General features: G+C 36.5%; 1 protein-coding gene across 1 annotated transcript; it reads left to right on the plus strand.

Annotated features, from left to right (window-relative positions):
* The first annotated feature begins 1,191 nt into the window (after positions 1–1,191).
* Positions 1,192–16,557, plus strand: PIG-N (Phosphatidylinositol glycan anchor biosynthesis class N). Its single transcript, XM_087357886.1, has 15 exons — positions 1,192–1,784; positions 1,864–1,984; positions 2,356–2,455; positions 3,196–3,430; positions 4,393–4,523; positions 5,714–5,925; positions 6,551–6,778; positions 7,777–8,083; positions 8,560–8,735; positions 9,424–9,611; positions 10,116–10,339; positions 10,791–10,984; positions 11,414–11,500; positions 11,956–12,147; positions 13,557–16,557. The coding sequence occupies exons 1-15, from the start codon at positions 1,564–1,566 to the stop codon at positions 13,911–13,913; spliced, it is 2,973 nt and encodes a 990-aa protein (XP_087214012.1). The 5' UTR covers positions 1,192–1,563; the 3' UTR covers positions 13,914–16,557.
* The last annotated feature ends 8,689 nt before the right edge of the window (positions 16,558–25,246 follow it).

Raw genomic sequence — 25,246 nt, forward strand, 5'->3', positions numbered from 1 at the left:
TTTATCCAGAAAATAATAGTTAATTCAATAGTGTTGTCAGTTAAGGCTTATGTCAAAAATGTACTGTTTAGATTGATGGAATGAAGATAAAGTGTAGAAAGTAACTGTCCCAGGAATATGCAAATCTTAAGGAAACAGACAATCACATGAACAAATTTCTATCATAGAAATATAAGAATAACAGAAAGGAACTTTAGTTGGCAAAATACTGCAGTTCGATAAATGTAGTTTCTGTTCTGGAAACAAGATTTTGGTTGTGCTTAGAGAGGTTAAAGCTGTGTCAGACTTCAAAGAGTCCTGTGGCACAATGGTGTTTTCTGCAGTGTAAGCAATCCCTTTATGTACTTTCTGGTACTATAACCTCCATTTGGGTCATCAGATCATCAGAAAGTGTAATTTTGCCAATTGTGTTGTATGGGTGTGAAACTTGAGTGAGGAACATAGATTGAGGGTCTTCAAGAACAGAGTATTGAGTAGGATGTTTGGACCTAAAAGTAATGAAGATGAATCATGGAGAAAATTACATAATGATGAGCTTCACAGTATGTACTCCTCACCTGATATTGTTAGGGTGATTAAATCAAGGGGGATGAGGTGGGTGAGACATGTGGAGGGGAATGGTGTTTACAGGGTATTGGTTGGGAGTCCTGAAGGAGGAGACCGCTCCGAAGACCTAGGCATAGGTGGATAGATAACATTAATAAGGACCTTAGGGAAATAGGAATCAATGGAGCAAACTGGATACATCTAGCTCAGGTTGAAGTACGGTGGCGGGCTTTTGTGAACACGGTGATGAACCTTCGGTTTTAATAAGTAAAGTGGTCTATTCTTTGACAATCCAAGTATATAATCAACTTTTGAAATAATTTCCTGTACCATAGGGTGAGTGAGTGATCAAATGAGACAGGCAGGGTATGTAACTCACATATATGTTCGGAGTACCGAGGGAAAAGGCTGCTTTTATTGTGATAATATTAAAATGCTTCTCAGAAAAATAGGGGATAGTATGGTACGAATTCATTTTGTGGAGTTTTGAGAAACACAGCACTTAATCTTAGGGTTCCATAAAAAGCTGGATATGACTCAGAGTTTCAGTATCCGTGACTGACCGCAGTAAACCAGCAACTGCAAAATAGAACTTGCCTCACATGACGTCTATCAGTTCCTGTGGTGGGAGAACGTAAGGTGTCACCGTATGCATAATAAGACATAACGTCAGCCTTAACCTCACTGATCAATCATAATCAATGCTGTAGAGAATGTTTGTTGAAGTGAGTTAAAGATCACTGTCGAACTTCTTTCTCAAGTGTTTGAGAGGCTTCTATGTGAAATGGTTTTGAACATTTTTGTAAATGTCTCCAGTATCAAATTTAATTAAAACAGCGTTGACTCGTGCGCAAGATTGAAAATGATGACGTTTATGTTACATCAGCTTCGCATGAATGCACCTTACTTATTCCCTGTATGATAACTTGTTGCTGTGATGAGGTGCTGCTTTGCTGTAATTTGTTTACATAACCTCGTCATCGTGAAAATAGGCTGTTCTAATGGGAATTTTGAACAATGTTTCTCATTTTTAGTGTTTTTGTAGTGCATGTTGTGTTCTTAGTATCTGTGTTTGACATATATTTCAAGTCGCCAATAGTTCACGGAATGACACCACAGTCAAGCCCTCTGGAACCTCCTGCACGCAGACTTGTTCTCATGGTGGCTGATGGGTTACGCGCCGATTTCTTCTTTGAAGCAGATGATTTAAAAAATAAAAGGAATGCCCCTCATTTAAGGTACAGAATGAAGGCGTTTTTACATTTTTGTCTTGTTTATGAATATTACCAAAAGTTTTGTCAACTTGTCTGGTTGCAGGTCTATAATTGAGGAGAGGGGAGTTTGGGGTGTGTCTCATACCAGAGTACCAACCGAATCACGGCCTGGACATGTTGCATTAATTGCTGGGTTGTATGAAGACCCATCTGCTGTAGCAAAGGTTGTGTATAGTTCTGATAAATTAATATATTTCATGCTCTTTTAATTTTTTTGTAAAAGTAGGGTGTATTTTATACAAGTCTGGTAACTCTTAATAGACTTGAAATTAAGTGACATGTATACATTGACATATTGTTGCTGGTTATTGTTATGCAACGTGTAAAAGAACATTAAATTTGGTATTTGTCCAGAGCATCTTCAGTAACAATCCAGACCTTTCTTGAAAGAAAATTATTAAACCTACCTTTCCCCACCCCTAGTTAGATATGCCCCTAAACAGGAATGGGTAAATACTTTAATAGTGTATGACATTCAGTAACTATATGTGGAAACAGGATATTATCTCTGTCTTAGTTCTGTTGTTTGTTTTAGGGTTGGAAAGAAAATCCAGTGGAATTTGACTCTGTTTTCAATGAAAGTCGATACACCTGGTCCTGGGGAAGTCCTGACATACTTCCCATGTTTGCTAAAGGTTTGTCATTCTTTTAAAGTAAGTGCAGATTTAAAATTAGTAACCATTTATTTATGTATCATGCTAAATTGCATTGCCTTTGGGTGTAGTTCCACAGTTAATGCCAGTAATTATAATAATAAAGATAAGAATAGTTATGTGAGATCTAAGGTTCTCACAGTAGTGAAAAATGGATGTGTTGGACTGCATGGTAGATAGCAATATATACCTGGCTTAAGGCAATAAATTTGGAAGTTGGTGTTGTTTGGTTGAAGTATCTTTTAGTTTAAGTTTCTTAATTTTTTTTTCTAGGCATGGGAATCGTAGATTAGATAAGATTGAAAAGGGTGGACAATTAATGTACTTTGCACCATGGCTGTCTTTGATCTATTATGCATCTTCTGTTCATTTTGTTGGCTTATTGTCAATTAAACAATATTGGTAACATGTTATATGACATTTTGTTAATATTTACTTAACATTTAAGATTAAGATAGTCATGAATTCTCAGTGAAGAAAATGGTTTTGCTTATAGAGTACTGATAAGTGTAGTAAGTTTTGATACCCACTTTAAGCTGGCTAGGTGCAAAGTGATAGTCAGTAGTTTCTCAGCTGCAAAAGTAATTTTCTCCACTTGTCCCCTAAATATGTTGGCTGATATCACAATGTTACTGAATTGTTCCATTTCTCCAGTTTGCTGTACTGATGATAATGTTTTCACTGAACTACTTTATCTTTAAATCATCCACATTTCTTTTCAGGAGCAAGTGGAAATCATGTTTATATAGACACATATGAACCAGAAGTTGAAGATTTTGGTGGGAGATTATCCACATCAAGGCTTGATACATGGGTGTTTAGGAAAGTGGAGGAATTTCTGAATTATGCTAAAACAGATGCAGCTCTTAATGAAAAACTTCATCAAGATAGAATTGTATTTTTCCTGCACCTACTTGGTCTGGATACAGCTGGTCATACACATAAACCCCATTCAGTGTAGGTATTGTAGTAAAGGTAAAACGTTAAGACGTCCTATACCTAAGAATCATGGGGCAGCTAGCAGATGGGAATAAGAGCTAGCGTCTCAGTATGACCACTTTGTTTGTATGGAATGAGTCCCCAGTACCAGTTCTGTATGGGTATTGGTGTTCTCCAGAGTTGTAGTATGCACTGTGATGAAGAGAAAAATGTCTTCTCCTGCCAGGAATCAAACCATAGTTGTCTAGTCCATATGTTTTCATTTAACCAATTGAGTTATCATGGCTTTCATAAGTATTGTAATCTAAGACTAAACCTCATGTTCATTTGTTATAATAAAAACTGGTAAAATATGCAAGAAATTATCTTAGAGTAGACACTTAATCTGAATAACTTGTAAGGTCTCTTTATTTTTATGTTTGTTGGTATAGAAGTTTGGTAAAATGAAAATAGATAATTTATCGGCTGGAAAGTAATAAAAATTACTTTTGTAATATTTTTAAATTTTATGTTGATATTTAAATGTAATTATACTATACACAGGTTAGAAGAAATTACATAATGAGGAGCTTGTATGTGTTTTTGATGGGTATACATTCTACAAACATACTTGCAGCTACTTGGAAGACCACAAATTGAAAATGAGTGATTTACAGTGGATTTTATGAAAGTATGTTTTGGTACAGTGGATTGGGTTGAACTGTCTCTATGGTACATTCAGTAATGAATGCTTGTGTTACTAACATTGAACCTTGAGGTTTTATGTCAGTCACTTTAGATATGGACATGTAAAATTATCATGGTAATATTTATAATTTTTTTGTGATGTTGACATTTTAATATTCTTCTATAAACACACATTTTCCAAATGGCTTCTTTCTGTTTGGTTTCACAAGTCAAATTTTTTTTCAAAACTGTATCTATCAGATATGTATTTTTAATGTTTCTTGCATATTTCCATAATTTTTTCTTTGGAACAGAGAATACAAGGAGAACATAAAAATTGTTGATGCAGGCATTAAGAAAATTGAGGAGATTATTGAAGAGTTTTATCACTATGACAAGAAAACAGCATACGTTTTTACAGCTGATCATGGTATGACAGACTGGGGTAAGTGTCCCGTGTGTATTTATATAATTTACCATCGAAAGAATTCAAGGAAGAAGGTCACAGTAGACTTCCGATTATCCAGGGCAGATTAACCAGGGTCTGTCTGGTTAGAACGGAAATTAAAAATTATTTGAGAAAGTCTGTTATAAAAGTTAAAACAAAAGGAATAAATACAACAGTGACATGTTATTTAACGTGTTAATGTAAATCAGTTACTGCTAAAACCTGAAGTGTACGACATTAGAATATTATTACTGTCATACTTATTTAAAAAATAGTTGGTGTAGTGTATAAAATTTTAAAAATCCTTTATGTTGTTAGTAAATCTACACAAATTTATATAGTGTATGTTTGTAAATAAACTGATGTATTTGTTATATTTGCATATTTTTCTTTGATTTTTGTAGATTATCTGGGGTTTTGATTATCTGAGAAAATATATTTCCCAACCAACCCTGATAATCAGGAGTCTACAGTATTACTTCAAGAACACTGTAATGCATAAACTTCAAATGTAAGGAATAATAAATGTATAAAAACTGACAGAATATACATTGGAGAATATTCTAAGTATAACAGAATCTGATAAGTGGCAGAATGTGCCAACTGATTACAAATGACCTTTACCAGTGTAGGTTATCCACAGTAATGAAATCTGCAGGTACCCAGTTGTAAGTTTCTGTTAGATTTCTTTTCTTGGGCGGTGTATTCAGGAGACTGTCCTTGTGCATGCACACACAGCCAGTACTTCTAAATATTGGTGGACTCAGAATTTGTGTTTGAGACATGTGTGAATCAGCCAATATGCAGATATTTTGCAGTGTTTGGACTGAATTTATCATTTTGCCATGTGCAAAACCAGCATTGGGGCTGATACTGAAATGAAATAAGTGACAATCAAAACTTTGAGAGTTCTCTTTAAGCTGTATAGATATTATTTTTAAGAGTTTATAATACAATTATAAAAGTTTAAACAACATTTGTGATCAGCCTGTATTTATGGGTGTATTGTCCTGTTAATATAAATGCTTTAGGGAATATGAGAAAAAGGAAGAAATGAAATTTTGTTTGTATTTGAAGACTTACTCTTCAGTGAATATGAAGTTTGTGAGAAATTTGAAAGCTATACCATTCACACATTCTGTGAAAATATCATATAGGTGCTGAGGATTATGTGGTATGTTTGTTAGGTTCTCATGGAGCAGGTGATAGGAGTGAAACAGAGACACCCTTGGTTGCCTGGGGTGCAGGTGTGAGAGAACCCCGACCGAGCACAGGCAGCAATCCACCCAGTCCGGCCTCATGGGGGTTGGGACATTTGACTCGCAGTGATGTGAATCAAGCAGATGTTGCACCACTAATGGCAAGCCTAATTGGAGTTCCTGTGCCTGTCAATTCTGTGGTAAATGTAGTTTTCTTAATGTAGTGATAAAATATTTGACTGCTGTATATTAATCCTTTTCCTGTAATTGAACTGACAAACCTTGTGATACACATTTTCTCGGCTTGTCATGATCCATTTTGGAGTCCATTGAGACCAGATATATGTTACATGTAATTCATACTTATGTTAACAGGTGGTGCTGCTGTGCAAAATATTTTATTTGAAGTATTTACCACTTCTTAAATCAGGCCCAGGTCTGTCATGTGATATTCACTTTACATTAAACAGCTGACAGTTTTTTCATAGCCTGTAACACTAGTTGCACAGTAAGAGAGTTGAATAAACCAAAACTACACATACATCAAGGGCTGTGATTGGTCCTTAATTTGTCATCAGAGTTAATTGTAATGACTAATGTCTAATGAGCCACTGTATCAAATATAATTAGCATTCACTTAAACTGTTGTAATGTATATCCTATTTATGAACACATCGTCTATTCTTGACATACGAATTCTTTGTTTATTCAAATATACTTAAATCCATGCAATCAGCTTGTCTTTGATCCTGGAGAAGAGAAAATTCCCTATTCCTGCCAGGAATTTAATCCAAGAAATACTTTTATAATATACTGATGTTGCAGGGAATTCTTCCACGAGATTACCTTGGTGTAACAGAACATAAGCTATCAGAGTTAATGTTTTCCAATGCTCGTCAAATGGCAGCACAGTACAATAAAAAGCGAGAACTGGCAAAAGCTGGTGCTTTATCATGGATTTATAGAGAATTCTCATTGCTAAGCGAAAATAAGGAGACTGAATTGATGGATCAAATACATTCTCATATTTCAGCTAAAAGGTACATTGAATCGGTGAGTACATTCTTTACATTGTTAGTTTTTAATCAGTAAAACAAATGCTGTGTTTATGTTATCAAATATGTTGTGCTTCTAGAAATTCAGAATTATTCTTAGTGAAAATGTATGTTTTAAATATTTATAAAAGAAAGATATGAATTAAAGTAAAGCATTCATTAAAATTTTACATTTAATGCTTGGGAATCTAAAAACAATTTCATGTGAATATTGACAAAAAAAAAGTGGTTAGTTGAACTAATACTCTTTCTTTGGACCATAGCATTGGACAATTCGCCCTTCCATTTTCAGTTGACATATTTAATTGCAATGAGTATTTGTAATGATTGAATATTGGGATTCCCTGCATTGATAAACAATTTGTACCGTAAAGCCTCTCCTGTTCCATCGCAGTTCCCATCTTACCTTTATGTGGTTCAGCCTATTTTCAAAATGTTGCTCTTGTGACTGCATCATTTCAATACAGGATGAACAAAAGTTTATGAAACCCACATCTGATATGTGTTGTATTCAAAAAATAAATTACATTGCAATCAAAAAATGAAGTTAAGCGTTGGAAATGTCCACAGCATTCAGCAGTATGTGCATTAACGCTACAGTTAACTGGAACAATTTATGCCATACATGGTTCCTGTGTCACAGAAATGGTGTAGTATATGAGGTATTGCTGATTTGTTTGGCACAGAAGAATCAGGAAATGTTTCCTTACGCTCATGCTGGAAAATTAAATAAAATATTATATTTAGGGTAGTTTTAAGTTTCATTAATAAAATTTGTGTTTTTGATTGTAATTTCTGTTGAAACACAAATAAAACATTATTAGTAACTATACTCCTTTAAGTTGCTCATTTCAGAGATACTTGATTTAAGTCATGAAAGGGCATGGAAACTTGATGACCTTGGTAGTAACCCACAGTTGTGTGAAGGAGAAAACCATTGAGGAGGATAGGTGGTATTACAGGGATGTATTTAAATTTATTTTTGTTTTATTTCAGATTGCTGTAAGTGAAAAACTAATATCTTTGAGTCTTTTAGGATTAGAATATTACCAAAACTACTATCAACATTTTCTTCTGAGTTGCATAACTATTGCATTTCTTGGTTGGATTGCCTGGCTTCTGCTGTCCCTAGTTGATGACATGAACTTTCACAGAAAGAACTCATTACTTCTTGATGTTCAACACGAAGCATCGAAGGATAAAAAAATGTTGAATTTGATACGTTCTAGAATATGTGCAGGGGGCCGCTGGGTTAATATTACCTTCATGTTCTTAGTCATTCTGACAGTGATGCTGATTTTCTGTAAGTAAAATTATACTGTTTTTCAGAAGTAGTATTTTAATGTGATGTTTTTAATTTTTTCACGTAGTAGCATACCACAATATAGTTTAGTTCGTGCTACACACCAGATCATGTATTATTCCAAAGTAATATGTGCACACACACAGTTTGTTTGCGTAGACTTTGTTTATAAATCTTCAGTCTTTGTTTAGTTTTTAACTTTACTGAACAAGTTGTATGAATGATTAATACGTGGAAAATGTGAGAGGCAAGTAAAATGTTTGAATAAAAAATTGTATTCTATAAAAGTACAGTATGTAACTGATCTGATGACATATATGAAACTTACCAAGCTAGAAGCAAGTCCTAATCTTCTTATCATTCATGATAACCTTTCTGTCTCATTCTATGCTATATGACCTGTTTAGTTCAAACAGCATTGCCAAATAACTTAAAATGAGTTTAATTTAATGTAAACTGTGTTTTGTTCTTTACAGTACAAATGCTGTCTCGTCAGTTCTATATATATTGTCTACTTCCTGAGTTAATCTGGTGGGCCGTGGCTCGTCACTGGGCTGCCCTCAGAGCATCCATGTTTCATGTCAGGGATTTAATGGGTTTGAGAAGATTATTGATGCTCTTCATCTTCCATGTTATAGGCATTGAAATACTTGTAAGTAATGACAGTATGTTCATTTACCTTACATGATGATGCTTAACCCTTATCATAAAAGAATGTGGGATTTAAACTCTATAGTGCGAGGTTGCTGGTGGGCCTTGCATAATACGTGACGCACAGTTGATAAAGGATTAAAATCCTCTCCAGAATTTAATGAGACTGCAACAGATAATATTCTTTTATTTAAAAAGAAAAATTGTGTCACCTTATTTCATGTTAAATAATTCTCAGACTGGAGCCAGAAAGCATGAGTATTACTACTATTGAAGCATTAGTAAGTAATAAATTAACACATGAACAGATATCCCTAGGAAACATGAAACATACATATATATGCTTTCAAGCCTTATATATGTTAATCATAAGTTAGATGAGTGTTTTGAAGTGTATAAGCAAAGAGAGATTTAATTAGATGTTCTTTCTCTAACCTCGCAACTGATGAAATTCATTATGAATTGCCATGAATAAATTACATGGTGATCCCCGGTAACAAAGTGGGTTTTGTTTACGGAAATATATTGTGACCAGAGTGGTATTAAAAGTGTTAATGCCCTCTGCATTCTTGCCCCAGAGATGTAATATTTCTTGTAAATGCCAACAACTCCTTAAGAGGCTAATGAAAGAAAACAATTACACAGTTGTAAAAATCCACTTTTATTCAAATATGTCTTTATGTTTCAAGGTTGTGTCTTTCTTCTACCGCTATTTTCTGAGTATTGGGATGCTGGGTCTGGCGGCATGGCCTGTTATCTTTCCACTAGACCAGTCAGTGCAGTTTCCACTTCTTGCAGGCTGGGTGAGCTCCTGTTTGTTCCTTGCAGTGTTCCCTCTGCTCCCTGTTGTAGGAAGGGAGCCCAACACACAACTTGTGTAAGTACTATCTTGAAGTTCTCTGTGAATTAATTACTGGAATTTATCAAGTAGGAATATAAATTTTAATCTTTGTTAACAGTTTTGCACACTCTGTATTCTTTCCTACCCCCCAAAATTAGCATGTTGGTAATGTATTCAGGTGGTGCTGGGTTCAAACCTTGGCTAAGATTTTAATGACTTTCCTCAGGCTCTCCATGTGAATGAGAGTAACTTCAGACAGGCTATAACAGTATTAAACAAAGAGTGCACATTATGGATATTTCTCATTATTTAATTTTTGTCGTCATGAAGAATTGTTGAATTTGTAAATTATGATCTTGGTTTTGATGCTGTGTGGTCTGTCCTGAATAAGGGGGTGGCAGGTTCATCTGAAACAATGGTAACCATGTACAGGAATATATGGCAAAACAAAACAGAAGGCCACAGTCCACATGTTCACTGCCATGAGTACTTCACAAGCCACTACTATTCATTATATGTAATGTTTGTTTGTTTTGCCAGAGCTTTATCAGGTTGGCTGTTCCTGATACTAGTTGCATACTGTGCCTGGAGACTTGAGACATGTGCTGTTGATAGTAAGGATAGATTCCACTCCTGCTGTGTTGTAGCAGTCCAGCTTGTTATGCTGCCAACTGCAATATGGGACTTAGTCAGTACTGCAGAAAATATTAAGAACAAGCAAGGACTTCCTGGGGTCAACCAGTTTGTTTCTTGGTCACTGCTCGGTGAGTTAACACCTTAATGTTCACGTAGCTCGGTGCATCCCTACCTGCACTGGCCAATCTCTTTGCAGCAGTCTCTATTATAATATGCAATCTTTATGCTAACATAAAATGCATTCTGACTGCGCGTCTTGGAACATGTGAGGTATTGTTTGAGAAAATATGACGTGAAACAGTCTTCTTTCTCTTAACCATCGTATGGGTCAGAAAGACTTTTATTTGTTTCTATTCTTATTATTAAAATAAATTTTATTGAAGCTGTAATATGGTATTATGTCTTGACAAAGTTAACTTTCCAACTTTTTGCCTATTAATACATACAACCAATAATGTGTCCATGAGTTTTGTTAATTCTAGATACAACAGTCCCATTCATTGGTCTTCAGGGAGACAAGAAAAAATGCCATGCGGACAGACTTAGTTGTTGATGGTGACAACGACTGTTGTATTTCAGGAATATCTTTATGCCTGCCACTCCTGAGCTCACAGCGGGTTCTGGCACGTCTGCACAGTGTTGCTATGTCTCTCGTTGCCTCATTCCTTCTTCTGTCAGCCAGCCATGAGGTTCTGTTCATTCTAGCCCTTATTCTCAACATGTTCTGCTGGCTTCTTCTTGAGCTGCACAGTGCAGACTCATCAAAGAATAAGGTAATGGACGTAATAAGAATCATTCTGCCTGTACTCTGTCTTGATCCTCTGTTGTGAAGAACATAAATCATGACATTTGGAAAGTTTTTGTGCCTAGTAAGGATGATGTAAATGGGAAATTTTATCTTATGGTTTTGGGAAGAAGACATGCATACACAATTTTTTTGGCTGAACCTCTTGGAAAGCAGCCACTTAAAAGTCCTTGAGGGATATGGGTGGATAACATTAATATAATTTCCTTGAGTGGAAATACAATGTATGGAAATGGATGGACCTTGTGGACTGTCATGTCCAACAGTTGGATTTGATATTGACAGTAACACTTGGGGTTCTGCTGCTAGAGAGTAATATAGTGTATTGTAATGATTACTTCTCTCTGAAAAAACAAGTATTTCAGCACGTTATGAACGTTACTGTTTTCTTTTTCAGCTTCTTGACCTCAAATTCAGTGCTGCAACTTACAATGTTTTTGAACGTTCTCTGTCATCCGTGGACTTCCGACGAGCATATTTCTTTGTATCCTTTAGAGTGATTGCTAACATTTTTGTTCTCTGTTAATCATCTCTCTCTATCATTGATGTGTGCAATAAGCCTAAGCACCTAGTTTGATATTACAATATTGATTCTCAGCAAAGATTTTGAAAACAGGCTACTTTAGTCTCCTTCAAGAAACTAACCTGGAATTTGCTTAGTTAGGTTGAGTGAAATCACAAAAAATCTCAAGCAGGATAACCAGTGATCCATCTGAATTAAGCATTGATTATTCAGAAATACACAAGTCTGAATAGGTACTGCTATACCAGCATGTTTTTTAACATTTATGTCATCATTCCATAAATATGAAAATTGAAAAACTATACATTAGAGTATTGTTTCAATATCTCCGTGAAGTGATCTGGTCAGTTGTATTTGCTAACATCTGGAATGGTATAAGATAACATAAAAATGTTAGCCCTTAATGAGTATATCAGTTATTCTACATTATTGTCTCATTCTTTGGGACTGGCAACATTGCAAGCATCAATTCATTTGATCCAACTTGGGTGCACTGTTTTGTGACAGTTTTTTCCCCGTTTGTCATGACACTGCTGATCATGTGGAAGATCATGATACCATTTCTGGCTGTGACTTGTACCTTTCGTGCTCTCAACATAATTGTGCAGGTAAATGGGTCACTGTTTAAATAGATATTAACACTGAAAAGTAATTTGCTATAGGAAAACCACAAGGATAAATTTGTTTTTTTTTAAGTGTCTGTTTATAGTATATACATACATGCTCTGTTTAACACATGGTTTATAGTGACTTTTTTGTGATCCTGAGGGTGGCATGAGGTATTGGAGATGGTAATGTCAGTTATGGTTGGTTTTCTAAAGGTGTTATATTCAAGTTATTGGTTATTCTTCTTGATGGTTATATCAAGAATATTTATGGGTTTTTATGTTCTTTTTCTGTAGTAAATAGAGTAGATGGATTGTCAACATAACGACCAACACACAACAGGATGCATCCGTTAAAGCTTTCAGCAAAACATGTTTTTTTGATTTGTTGCAGTGTGATATCAGTAATACGGAAGATGGCTGTCTTCCGGGTTGCTGCGCCATGTAGTCTGGTATCAGACTACATGGCGCAGCAACCCGGAAGACAGCCATCTTCAGACTTACTGCTGTGAAAACCTCAAATCCTACATCAGAAATACATTTAACTTTGCAAAATAGGATTTTACTTGCAGTAAATGAACATCAGAAGGCAGTGAGATCAAAGTTAGGAGGAATCATGTTTACAAAATAGGTACAATATGTTTAAGTATACCATTCACTCTGGTATTCAGGTTTTTTCTTATCCCTTTGTCCTTGTAGTTTACATGCGAGAAAAATGTTCTTTTCTGCCTCTCATTTGTCAGATTAGAATTTCTCTCTCGACAGTTTCATTGTGGGATGGTCCTACATGCCTCTTTATTTACGTATTTCACGTCTTGAACTACCGATTGTATTTCTGTGAAATTTGGTATTGAGAGATCCTACTAATATCGGACAAATATAATTTTTATTTATGTCAATATAAACTGTTGCTCAGGTAGATTTTTTATCAGTCATCTTATTGATCAAGAACTTCATATATGATATAAAATATAGACCTCACCGAGATCTGCAAATATTATCTTAAACATTTTTTTATGTGAATTTAACAAAACATGGGAAATATGAAATGCAATATCTGTGATATTTTTTATATTTGTGCACAACAGAATTTATGACTTCACGCTATGTGGTTTCTATACTAATTGGAACATGTAAGTAATGTTGATTTAAGAAATCATAAAATAATTGTAAAAACAAAATGTAATGTGAAGTTATATATAGAGAAGCTAGCAGGAATTTTAAACGAGTTATTTTCTTTGTATATAATGTTTTCTAGTATGTACTTCTACTACATGAAGTTTGTCAGACCCAGAGTTTAATTTGCACTATGAACACACTAGAGGTCTGGTATACTTCACATTAACATTCAGTAGTTTACTTTGTCAGAGGTGAGGACATGGGCAAATGTAATTTAGTTTTGTTTGCTCCAGGCACCAACAGGAAAGCTGTTCTTCATTGTGCTGATATTCAGTGATGTGATGGGCCTCCACTTTCTTCACCTGGTCACTAATCATGGCAGTTGGCTTGACATTGGCACCTCCATTAGTCACTACATCATTGTACAAACCACTGTCTTGTTTTTGGTCCTTCTGTATGGCCTGGCACGTGTTCTAACAAGCTTCTCGCTCTGGCCTCTACTGGAAGCAGTTAGTCATTCTCACCTCTTTAGAACCAAGTATGATAAGTCTTGTAGTGTTCCATTAGAATTGAGTAATATAAGGGTTAATCATGTGGATGCTAATACTGGTATTACATTCATAACAAAACATAAATGCCATTCAGAATAATGTTGTTTTATTTCATATAGCATTTTTTCCCATATGATGGTTTGTAGCTTTAGTTTATCCAGGTCCTGAAATTCTAGTTATTGTTACAACAGTTGGAAAAATTACTCTTCTGCAGGTAGATAGAGCTTTTCTATGTTTTTGATTTTCTTTTAGAAACTAAATACTCTGTTAAACATTAGTAATTTTTTAAACACATTATTTGTGAGGAAAGCCAGTTTTTATCTGCCAGCTTAATAATATAGGAGATTGTTGAAAAATTATTTCATGTACCCTCATGTATTATTTGTAATTATTTATATTTTGTGTGATTAATTATGTTGTCTCTTCATTTTTAATACCCCACTAATGGGGCCTGCATATAACTTGACCTTGTATTTTAAAATACACTGGGAACAGGTCAGTATCTGTAGTTTTACATTTTTACGTACATTGAAAAAGAAATTAGCCCAATAAACATCCACTTGTGACAGTAATAAAGAAAATTGTTTTTCATGAAAATAGTTAATCGGATGTAGGAGACAGTGATTTCATGGTCAGTAAAGGAAACCATAAGACTGAAAGTCACTTAATAGTATTGCTATAGCAATAAGTGTAATCATTTATGCATAAAAGACACATATAGTAACATTGTCCTATTAATATCATAATAGGGAATTAATTTTTATGTCATAAATGAACATGTTTGGATGTGCTATTTATAATTATGTTTGTACTATACAGTTCCTTATAAAACTCTGCTGTTTACCAGACAGTGAATGAGAAGGGCTGAGGTCCATTGTAATATAAGGTGCATTTTGAGTGGAAGTAATTTATTACATGCATTTTGATATTTAAGTAATAACTTAATTCAGTGTAATGGAGGTCCCTTCTGTTAAGATGGAAGTACATCTTTCTTATTATGAGTTATTGCTATACTTTAAGGGTTTTTGCTGGGGCAACCAAAAATTCCAGTATGTTTCTCACACCAAAAACTGAGCCTTGCATTTTGATTGTCATTCTTATATGCAAAATTTAATTATCTTTCTTTATGGCAGTACTTTTCCTTTGAGTTCAGATGCTGTGAGACCAGTTACTGTAAATGCTTCTTCTTTAACTATGTTTGAGTATACATTAGAATTGTGAAAAAGGAAAAACTCTTACCAACTCTTTTTCATCATGTTGCTATAACCTTATTCAACAACCTTTTAAATTTGGTCCTGTAATTTTAAAGTTTTTGAACTATTCAGACACAGCAGGACTCCTTAGAGATAGATCAGAACTGACCTCTAACTCTGATGAATTTTTATGTCCTGAATAGGATTAAGGTCTCTTGTCCCAATGAACAGGTGACCTGTGTCATAGTAAGTGCATGCAGCATAACAATACCACATACTGATTTAATATGAAACAAATATGAAAGAAGTTAAATTTAGTTGCATGTTAACCTTTTATATTAAAAGTTACAGTAACACATGGGTATGTGGAACTTATATAAATAAATATGGTGGTTCTGGTGAACTGGGTCTATGAAATCTAATGTATAGATGTTTTCTCTATTTTTATTGCTTCAGCACGAATGTCACTTGAATATACTGAAATAACATTTGATGGCATCTGTGAATACGTGAAATTAAAATGTAGGATAATTTAAATACTGTATACAAATGTTACTTATGAAGCCCTTGTGATATCTCCGTAGCCTGTCTTTTAATACATTTTTATCCCTTTGCATCTGTAGAGTATGAACTTGTATTTAATTAGCTCCAGGGACTTTATGCTGCGGTGTCACAAACTCTTTTTTCACCAATAAATTGCTGTATTAATTTGCAGTGAATAAGCATTATGTTGATATTTCACTGGCAGTGAACTGATGGGGCTGGCCATATCTGAAAGGCTGATTTTCTTTTTCATGTGCCATATTTACCTAAATCAAATACATTTTTGCATATAAAATGTTATCTTTAGGATTATTTAACTTATATGTTTATTGCACACATCTGGTAGTATAATGGTATTATAACAATATAATCATAAAACCTTTCGTCCATATGACTGTACATTTGTTATAATCACTTTATTCTTTAAATCATTTCATTTTGCCGTATGAAATAGACATGGCTATTTTATATTGCACATTTTATCATCCTAACTTCGTTAACAACTATAGCCATATACATATCGTGTGACATGATTGTCCAAAGAATGTGCCGTACTTTTCCTCACCTATGAACAATCCTGATACATGGCAGAGAAGTGATTATTATCAGTTTTACCAATAACTGGTAAAGAACTGCCTTCTTATGTATATTATTGGTAGCAAAATCCATTCGTATTTGACTGTTATATAGTAATATGAATTATATGGCACAGTCAGCATTTTCTTATGCTTACTGTGAGTGTTACCATATATACAGTTTTATAGACTATGTTATTAAAAGTTGCTTGTATTAAGGGTCTTCTATGGTAAACTGCATTCTGTGTACTTTATTTTTACTTAAAGTGGACACCATATTTGTATTTATGTAGTGAAAAGCAAATACTGTACATATTTAAATAGTAGGCTAAGCTGTTACAGTGAAACTTACCTGAAATGGATATGTGTCTCGACGAAATATGTCTCTGGCCGTGATGAAAAATAAAATTATCTAAAAGAATTGGAAAGTAAGAGAGGAAATAACTGATTTTAAATGGAAAATCTGTTATTTAATTTTCCTATGCATTGGAATTCTTGGAATTTTCACACAAAGGCCAGGAAGTTTCAACCTCATTAGTTTTGCAGTGCAGTTCCTGGAATTTACTGGCTCAGGTATTGTACCGTGTTTTATTTTTAACAGGGGTTAAGTTGGGGCTTTTAGAAAATTGCAGCTTGTATTGAAACAGATGAAGACTTGATAATTTGTCTATGATATAAATTAATGATCTCAGTTGATGTGGAATCCTGCATCAGTAGAGTATCATCTTTACTTCAAGACCAACCAAGTGTCAGGTCACAGATGAAGTCCTTAACTTAAAACCAAGGGTGTGATAATGCGCTGCGTGGTCTCAGGGCTGTTGCACACCTCATGGGGCAGTGATAGATGATTGAGCTGTGGTGGAATGACGATTAGGACGAGGAAACCGAAATAATAGGAGAGAAACCTGATAATCATCCCACTCTGAAAGACTGATGAATTTAAACACATTTTGTGTGGAAAATCCAGAGAAACTAACCATAACCATTACTAGTGACTTGCTTCATTGCCATGAAGTTGCTTGAGATTGAAGTGTGAAGCCAGCATCTAGCCACCTGATCTATGGCCAGGGTTGTGTCAGTATTGTAATATTAAGACTTCAGATATTGTATCAGATTTATAATAGGCTGAAGAATGAAATCTCAGCTTTGTTTCACCATACACATTAAATAGCATAAGTTGATATAGCGTTATTAAAAAACTTACGAACAAACAACATTAACCCCAAAACATTTTAAGCTGCATTGTTAATAAATACAAACTTACACAGTTATGAGAAAGATCATAATTCGAGTGACTTCCTTGGGACTAATTAAAACAAAATATTTTGCAATTGGGGAAATTTATAATACTGTACCAGCAGGTTTTACTTAATTTTAAGATCAATGATAAGTAATCTTACCATTGATAAGAGATTGTTAAATAACTTTCGGATTAATAAGTCCGAATACAATTACGATAAGTTCGAAGTCACAACGCCTGTAAGTGAGGCAAACCATTCGACAGTGGTGTTGAATGGTTTGCTTGTAATGCAGGCGAAATTGTTCCTCGATGATCTCAGCAATAAACACACGAAGAGTTGGCGCTTCCTTACCTGGGGAATATGAATAACGGTGTTTTATCAATTGTTCGATGGATTCATACTTTGTTACGAAATCCTCTCCTCGTGTATTTCTCATACATTAATGCAATGAAATGTCATTATTGATGAAAACATTGTAATTTATATGATTACTTAATGATTAATAATGTATGGTTAGTTCTATTGACCAGGGTAATACTTTGTACTTTGTTAGCACAGAGAACCAAGTTACACGTTATATGGGCCTACCATACTTAAAATTAAGTGTTACAGTGTGAGTTAAATCAGTGGTATCGAAGTCTTGTTTTCTCCTTCTGCTACTTTTATTATTGTATTATCATATACAGTTTTACAGATTATAAAATGTGTATTCAAGAAAGCGACTGCATCCCCTGTCGCTGCCAGGACATGCGCCGAAGTTACCCAGCACGAATGTATATAGGGGGCACGAAGAATTTTTTATTTTGAAATTATACGGAGGTGGGAATGAACACTCCGGCCACCTTTGCCCCATTATTTTCTTGAGTCTAAAACCGTTTCTGGTGTGGTGGCGAAAAAGAATAATCTCTGCAACATTCCGACACGAGGAACTGTTCAGAAACCTGGCACGTTCTTCGTGCTTCGTACGGCTCTCATGTATGTAGCACGCCGCTATAAAAAAGTGAATCCAGCATTGCGAAACTGACGAGTCTTTTTTGTTTTTGTTTTCTTTTTATCCATAACGTTCGTTATCTTTCAGTTAATTTGACTTGAACCACATCCCTGGTAGTGACTTATCTTCTGCAGGGTTCACAACCTACTGCTTTTGGCCTCGTGCGGCTCCGGAAAGTGTGAATTGAAATTGGGATTCTTGCCCTCGCATCTGCAGATTGGTCTGACATAAAAGCCGGCTTAAACCATAAATTTAGTTCTTCAAGTGAAGTGTCAGTGATGTGTGGCCGAGGGCTATTTAATTGTGTTTTAATAACGGAATGAAATATGACATTTTGAAAGTCAGTACAGTACTTGTCTTGGAGACACAAATAACATTTCAGTTAAATGTAATAAATGCTTTTCTTCAGAGTAAAAATAGAAGGAAATGAATACTGGAACTTTATTTCCAGTCATTAAGTTATTCGTTAATGACTAATTTTTTGATGGTGGCTTTAGAAAAGCAGGGTAGGACACGACAGCAGCATGTTTAAAATGACCCCCGAATAACTTAAGAGTTCCTAACGAACATTATGGCCGTTCTGTTTTCTGGGTTTGTTGAGCTGAATTTTCTATTACCTGCGGCCCCACATATACTACAAATGTAGTTAAATTTTAAAATGAAAGCGTGCACTTCTTTATTTATTTCCCTCTCTCTTTGAAGAGGTATTTGCCTTTCCCATTGATAAAAATATGTTGTTACAATTAATTTGTAATTAAAAGTGATATGTTCATAATGATCCTGCAATTTCTTGAGTTTTAATCAGCTGTTCAATATTTAGTTTCAGCTTAAAATTCAGTTCTTCGCACAAGGGGAAGAAGCGTTTTCTACGTCCTTTTATTCTCCGCCAGATCTACATTTCTCTCAGCTTCAGTTATTCACTTAGTGCTAAATTGCAATGGTGGCATTCGAAGTCAAAACCTCTGATATCAAAAAAGCGTCTGACCAAAAATGGCTTCAGACAGTTGCTGCACTGATAAAGTGTGCAGTTCTTTATTTGGACACTCCTGTCAAAATGAAGACTTCGAGAGCCTCTATTTATCGCTATGGGTTGGGATGTGAACAGTAAATTCCCCATTATCCTGGGGATAGTCCGTCTTTGTTTGTTTAATGCTCAGAGAAGATTATGGAAATGATAAATTCTTTTCGGAGTAGATTATAAGAGTCAGCCTCAAGGAAATGGGGGTCTGTTAATGTGAACTGATTTGAACTGACTCACTTTAAGGTTAAATAACGATATTTGTAACTTCAGCCATCTATTTAACGACACTCTGTCTGCTTTTAAGGTTATAGAGTGTCGAATGAGAAATGCAATTTGAAGTTTAAAACTCAATTGGTGAGAGGAAGCGATTGTGGCATATCTTAAGTCAGTACCCAAGTATTTGGTTGAAGGGACTGAGGAAAATCACACAAAATTAGTCCAAAGTAGATGTATTCGGGGCCGACATTTGAAACGAGGTTATCCCGAATACAAAATAGATGTGTTAGGCGCTACACAATTCGGTGTAAGCTAGTTCAATCCAGTTCACATACTCACAACCAATGTTTGTTCATTTTAGTGATTTTTAAGATTATGGACGAAAAGGTTGCGCGCTTTTCCTGTTTCTCCATGCGATTTGCAGGTCCGCGCGATCCCAACTTTTCTGATTTGACGTCCTTGACGATACAAAGCGAAAATTATAAAACATTAAAATCCTCTTTATGTATTTCGTAATGTTATATCTTCTCTCTTAGACCGAAATATGTTCAACACTTGCTTTCAGAGTGGGATAACAGGATTCACACCCAGAGAAAGTGTTGATCATAAGACGAAGAAAAAGACAATTCTATTTAGCAGCAGAGTCCTTCTTGTGTAACTGACAGTCGCTTAGTCGATCAAAAACAATTCTCCACCTTTTACGGAACCAAAAGATTCACTGACGTTTTTACAACAGCCCGCCATTGGATCTTATTTTGAGAGAAATATATTCTATCCACACCGCCACACCTCATTTATTTGAATGCAATTCCAATATTATCCTCCCCTGGAAGAGTTCTCTAACAGTTTTATATACTTTTATCCGTTCAGTTAAACAGTGAGTTGAGAGCCGCGCGTCTTTACACCCGGGAAGCAAAATAAATCTCGTGTTGTGACGCGGAAATGTTTTCGACATTCGAACCTGGTACTTCTCAATGTAGGTCTGGGGCTCGGTTACTTTAATTGAAACTTTGCATGTACTGACGTGGTGTCAGGTTTGCCTCTCCTGGGTTATATAGACTTGTTCCTGAAGAGCACAAGTCCGGCTCATACAACCTGAATCTGGACCTAATCAGCTCAGAGTTTGTTTTAGTAATCTGCTGAGAGATAAAGCGGTTATCGCTTGTCCAGCTCAAGTACTGTATCTGCGGAATGCGAAGGTGCATCTGCGCACTGTGATTGGTGAGGCTGTGCTGAAGTTTCACACTCGGCAGCTTTATGCTCCGGTCGTTTTTACTCTGAAGAAAGTGCTGCTGGAACTCATAGCCACTCTGGATGTGGTGAAAAAGTGCCTGTCCTGCCCAAAGTCAGATTAATGTTTACTGGTTCCGTAGTGAAAACACCACATAGTACTATCAGCGCATAGAAAATTCTGTCCTGTTCTGGAATCGCAACGAGGATGTTAGGTCCATAGTTGCAGTCTTCAGCACCAAAATTAGGATAATTAAATCAAGGTGGATGAGATGGGTGGGACATGTAGCACGTGGGGGAGATGAGAAATGCATACAAAATTATAGTTGATCAGCCTGAAGGTTAGAGACAATGGTACAGATCTTCTGAAAAGAGGGATCGCGAACGGACTGGATTCACCTGGATAGGTACCGGTTTTCGTACTCTTATGAAAACAGAAATGACTTTCGGGTTTCATAAATGGCATAAGTGTCGTTAGATAAATTAATTACTGCTTGCTTCAAGGCAGTGACGATATCGAGAAAGTGCTTATGGATATAACTCCACGCCCTCTGTGCTCCTTGATATACATAAGAGCAGAGGTGAATTTGCGGTCTGTATTTTTTTATCCGTTCGCTTTTTCCGAAAAAACATTGCTGTATTCGGGTACGTATGTATTACGTGCAAATAAGCACGTGACGCCACGGTGAGAACTCCAGTACCTTGTAGCCCTGACTGTACACGAACGACGCCTTCCTCGATCTATTCTTTGCACCTCAACCCCTAATCCTGACGCAAGCTGCTGCCCAGACCATTTAAACTTTAAACGTCTTTTCCCTTTTTGGTTGTGACCTCACACCAAAGACAGTACCAACCGTCGTGACGACCTCTGTACAGAATTTCCAGTTGAGACCCTCACATGATATTCACCACTGTCCTCCTCGTTTGGTACCCTTTCGGTGACATGCGTGCCTTCCTTATCTCTGACAAAATTACAGACGTCGTTCTTTCCGGCGTCGATGTTGGCCATCTGGGTTTTAATGCCGTGTTCATTTGTGGGCAGATACCAATATCTCATAGGAACATACTGCCTCCATATTCAGCCCTGAAGATGGAGGCAGTATGTTTATTCGAAACGTTGATAAAATACACACGGCCTTATGACCCCGCAGAGAAAACATCGACATCTTCACCGCTGTGCTAACCTCAAATCTCGTCTCTGCTTGTGAGCTGAATTGTAGCAAGGATTTCCCGAATTTAAGTTGATCTCAATTGGAGAGTTGGGAATTTTTCTCTTCATCGCCGCGCCAAGGGTCTGTGTTCAGTTCACATTCCAAAGGTTCTAATCAGTAAGTACTCGAGATATTTCTCGGTCGAAGTGTCTTCAGTATCACCGGCAACATTGAGAATGAGTTGGATTTACCTCCACGCCACTCATACACCGTTTTGCAGGCGAACCTGGTAGGTAATCTACAATGGGGGAGAACTTGTCCCTCACCTCCAAAGATCTTCAGACTGCAGTCGTGGAGATGTGAAAGACTTTCGTACGTTAGACAAGAATAATTTCTATTGAATAGTCAATTCAGTTTCGTGAGCTGGGGGTTGGGATAGGGTGTGAGGACATGTGCAGAGGAACATTACCTGCCACACATGCAGCTCGGCACAGGTCATGCTTTTAGGCACTGTACATTCGAAGCAAAAGACAAGGTTGGGAGACTTTTCTCCCATAAGGCACAGACCGACGCGATGTACGTACAGTATTTAACTATTCTGCAATGTAAGTTCATTTATTGGTACAAAATATCTTTGCAAAACCGGTCAATGGTACATAAAACACAGCAGCAGACATCTCATTTTTAAAAACCCTAAAGATGAACATATTTTACTGATATATTAAGCTACGTTTCTTCCTTAAACATGCTCCAGACCAAAGCCTTTTCAAGCAAGGCAACGACGGATAATTACATTCGTGTGTGTGTGTGTGCATTTGTTTTCTAAAGTAAAAAGGCCGGAAATCAGTGAAATTAGGTGGTGGAAAGAAAAAATATGACGTGTCTGAGAGAAATGGAAAAGCGTTTTGCATTCATTGTTCTGATAGTGTTGTTTATACACTTAGTCTATTAAGCATCATTATGAAACTAATGTCTCTCTAAAATGGTGACAGCTGAGATCAAGTGCGCCGGGAACAGCCACTTCAGCAGTCAAGTCTCTCGCAAACTGCTTCTGAATATAATAGCTCTTAAGTTTCGGCGTCTGTAAAAATGTTAGCCTGCTGTGGAATTAGTTGGTTAACTTTGCGATTTACAGACGTCTTCTGATGTTGTTAACAGCGACTGTGATTAGGGGAGGCAAGGAATGCATTCTGGTGAGCAGATCTCTTGGAAAACCAAGGTGAAGATGTGTGGATGATACAGCTCTTTCAGAGATTGGTTATGAGACTGGGAGGTGTGCATATGTGACTCAGGGTCGTGTCCAATGGCGGGATATGTCTTATTAGCGGTGTTAAACTTTCGGGTTCTACCAGACAGTTTGAACCGGGATAGTCCAGTCATTAAAAAATATCACCTTCCAGGTGGACGGTCGGGGTTCGTTTCTGTTCACTGTCAAATCCAGGTCTGCCTTGAGTTTTACCCACCCTCCAGTCCAAAGGACACCGGTGGCTCTTTCCTCCACCTGAAGCGGTCTGAGCGTGGAGCTGACCACTCGTCGAGGCTAAGATTATGTCGAACTTTCCTTCGACCCCCCCCCCCCTCCCCCGAGCTCCTTCTAGGCCTGTTTTACGTCCTTCGTCGCTTGGTTAACGGACAAGGTGAGTTCGCCTGAGCTAATTTCAAGTTGAGAGGATGGAAGCACTTGGTAACAGAGGGTAGTTTGCGCATTGTCTTCACTTCTAAGGGGTGAGATAGAAGCTTCTTAACCGATCTCCTTACCGTTTGCAAAAGGAAAGAAGGTAAACGATGTTATGTAAACTGGAAATTCGTGACAAGCGTCCTGCGACTCAATAGTTCAGAGGTGAAGCGTCTAACTCCTTCATCCTGAGAGTCCTGGGTGCGTATAGTCTGTGTGAGAAGAACATACCCGGTCGTTCAGACCATAGCATAGCCACTTTCTTAGCCCTTGCGTTATTTGAACAAAGTCATTAATGGACGCACAATGGGGGCATTGTATCTGTCTGTCTAAAACTGCTTGAAGATTTTCTATGAAATTTAGCACTGAGAGGTGACACTAATATTTGCTCACTTAAATTTTGATACGTATGGCCAATTACATCGTATGATTTTGATAGAGAAACAAAATATAGGTTTAATTAATATCTACAGTTTTACTTGGAAATGTTTTTGATATGGTAATTATGTACCGAAGTACATGAAAGAATAATTTAATTTCCAGTTCTGTGGGACATACGAAGAAGCAAACAACAGAATACATATTAAAGATGTCTGTTGTAAGGATTGTAGCGCCGTGTAGTCAGTCTGGTAGACGTTTGCTAAAGCTTCAGAGGTCCATGCTGCCTTCATCATCAGGGTGCCCTGATGATGGAGGCAGCAAGCACCTCAGAAACGTCGGTAAACTTCTACCAGACTGACTACACGGCGCTACAACCCTTACGACAGACATCTTGAGACTCATCGCTGTGGAAATCTCAAATCCTACTTAGAATACATATTCCCAATATTCTAAGAAGGAGGGCAAAAACATCTTACATTCCTGACTTTGTCTATGTCTACTATGACTGCCCTTTGTATTTATTATTGTCTTTTAAATGGGGTTTAGAATTTTAAGGCAAGGGAACAAAGTGCCATGCAAATCCTGGCAAGAACTCTGGACCCTGAAGAGTGCAAGGCCAATGAATGTTCTTCGGACATCCGCTGTCCCTTTATTGTTCTATGAAGACCAACCAGCCGACGCCTCAATATGGTATTGCTGGGCTTGAGAAGCAGGTACAGTAAGTACATCTTCTGACTTCCCCCAAGAGTCTCAAGCGAAAGGTTTGTAACAAAAGGCTAAATTTCTTCGGGCATATCCCGTGTTTTTCAAATTCAAAAGTGATTTTATCTATCTTCCAGAGGGACAGGCCACTGTATGAACAGTTCTAAACCTTTTCCATGCATTGTGGGATTGGTTCAATATCTCAAGGCGTTTTATGTGAACTGTATTTACGTACTGTGTGTTTGTATGCATGTATGCGCGTATGTACATGCTTTATTGTGCACACTGTAATGATCCTTTGTTTCCATAAAAGACGTGGAATATCTGGACCAGCTGATTAACTATTATATTTCCTAGGAGTGTGGCTCGTGACGTTAGGAAATATGTCGCTGTCTTGTAAGCTAATACTGATGTAAAATATTGTGGTCTAACGTTCATCCGGTATTCATGGAAGTATGGCGAGCTTTCTGTCATTATGTTGTTAAAGTACGCATTGTCTTTGTCAACCGACGT

The sequence above is a fragment of the Zootermopsis nevadensis genome, unplaced genomic scaffold, assembly GCF_977971745.1.
Source record: "Zootermopsis nevadensis isolate Lab colony 2312 unplaced genomic scaffold, Znev_1.0 Znev_ptg000029l, whole genome shotgun sequence".
Taxonomy (NCBI): domain Eukaryota; kingdom Metazoa; phylum Arthropoda; class Insecta; order Blattodea; family Termopsidae; genus Zootermopsis; species Zootermopsis nevadensis.

What these genes read in the sequence shown, in the direction of transcription:
- PIG-N (XM_087357886.1), top strand. Translation starts at nt 1,564, where the DNA reads ATGTTTCTCATTTTTAGTGTTTTTGTAGTGCATGTTGTGTTCTTAGTA. An exon ending in ACCCATCTGCTGTAGCAAAG is followed by an intron (nt 1,985 to 2,355) that starts GTTGTGTATAGT and finishes TGTTTGTTTTAG; the next exon opens with GGTTGGAAAGAAAATCCAGT. An exon ending in ACACATAAACCCCATTCAGT is followed by an intron (nt 3,431 to 4,392) that starts GTAGGTATTGTA and finishes TCTTTGGAACAG; the next exon opens with AGAATACAAGGAGAACATAA.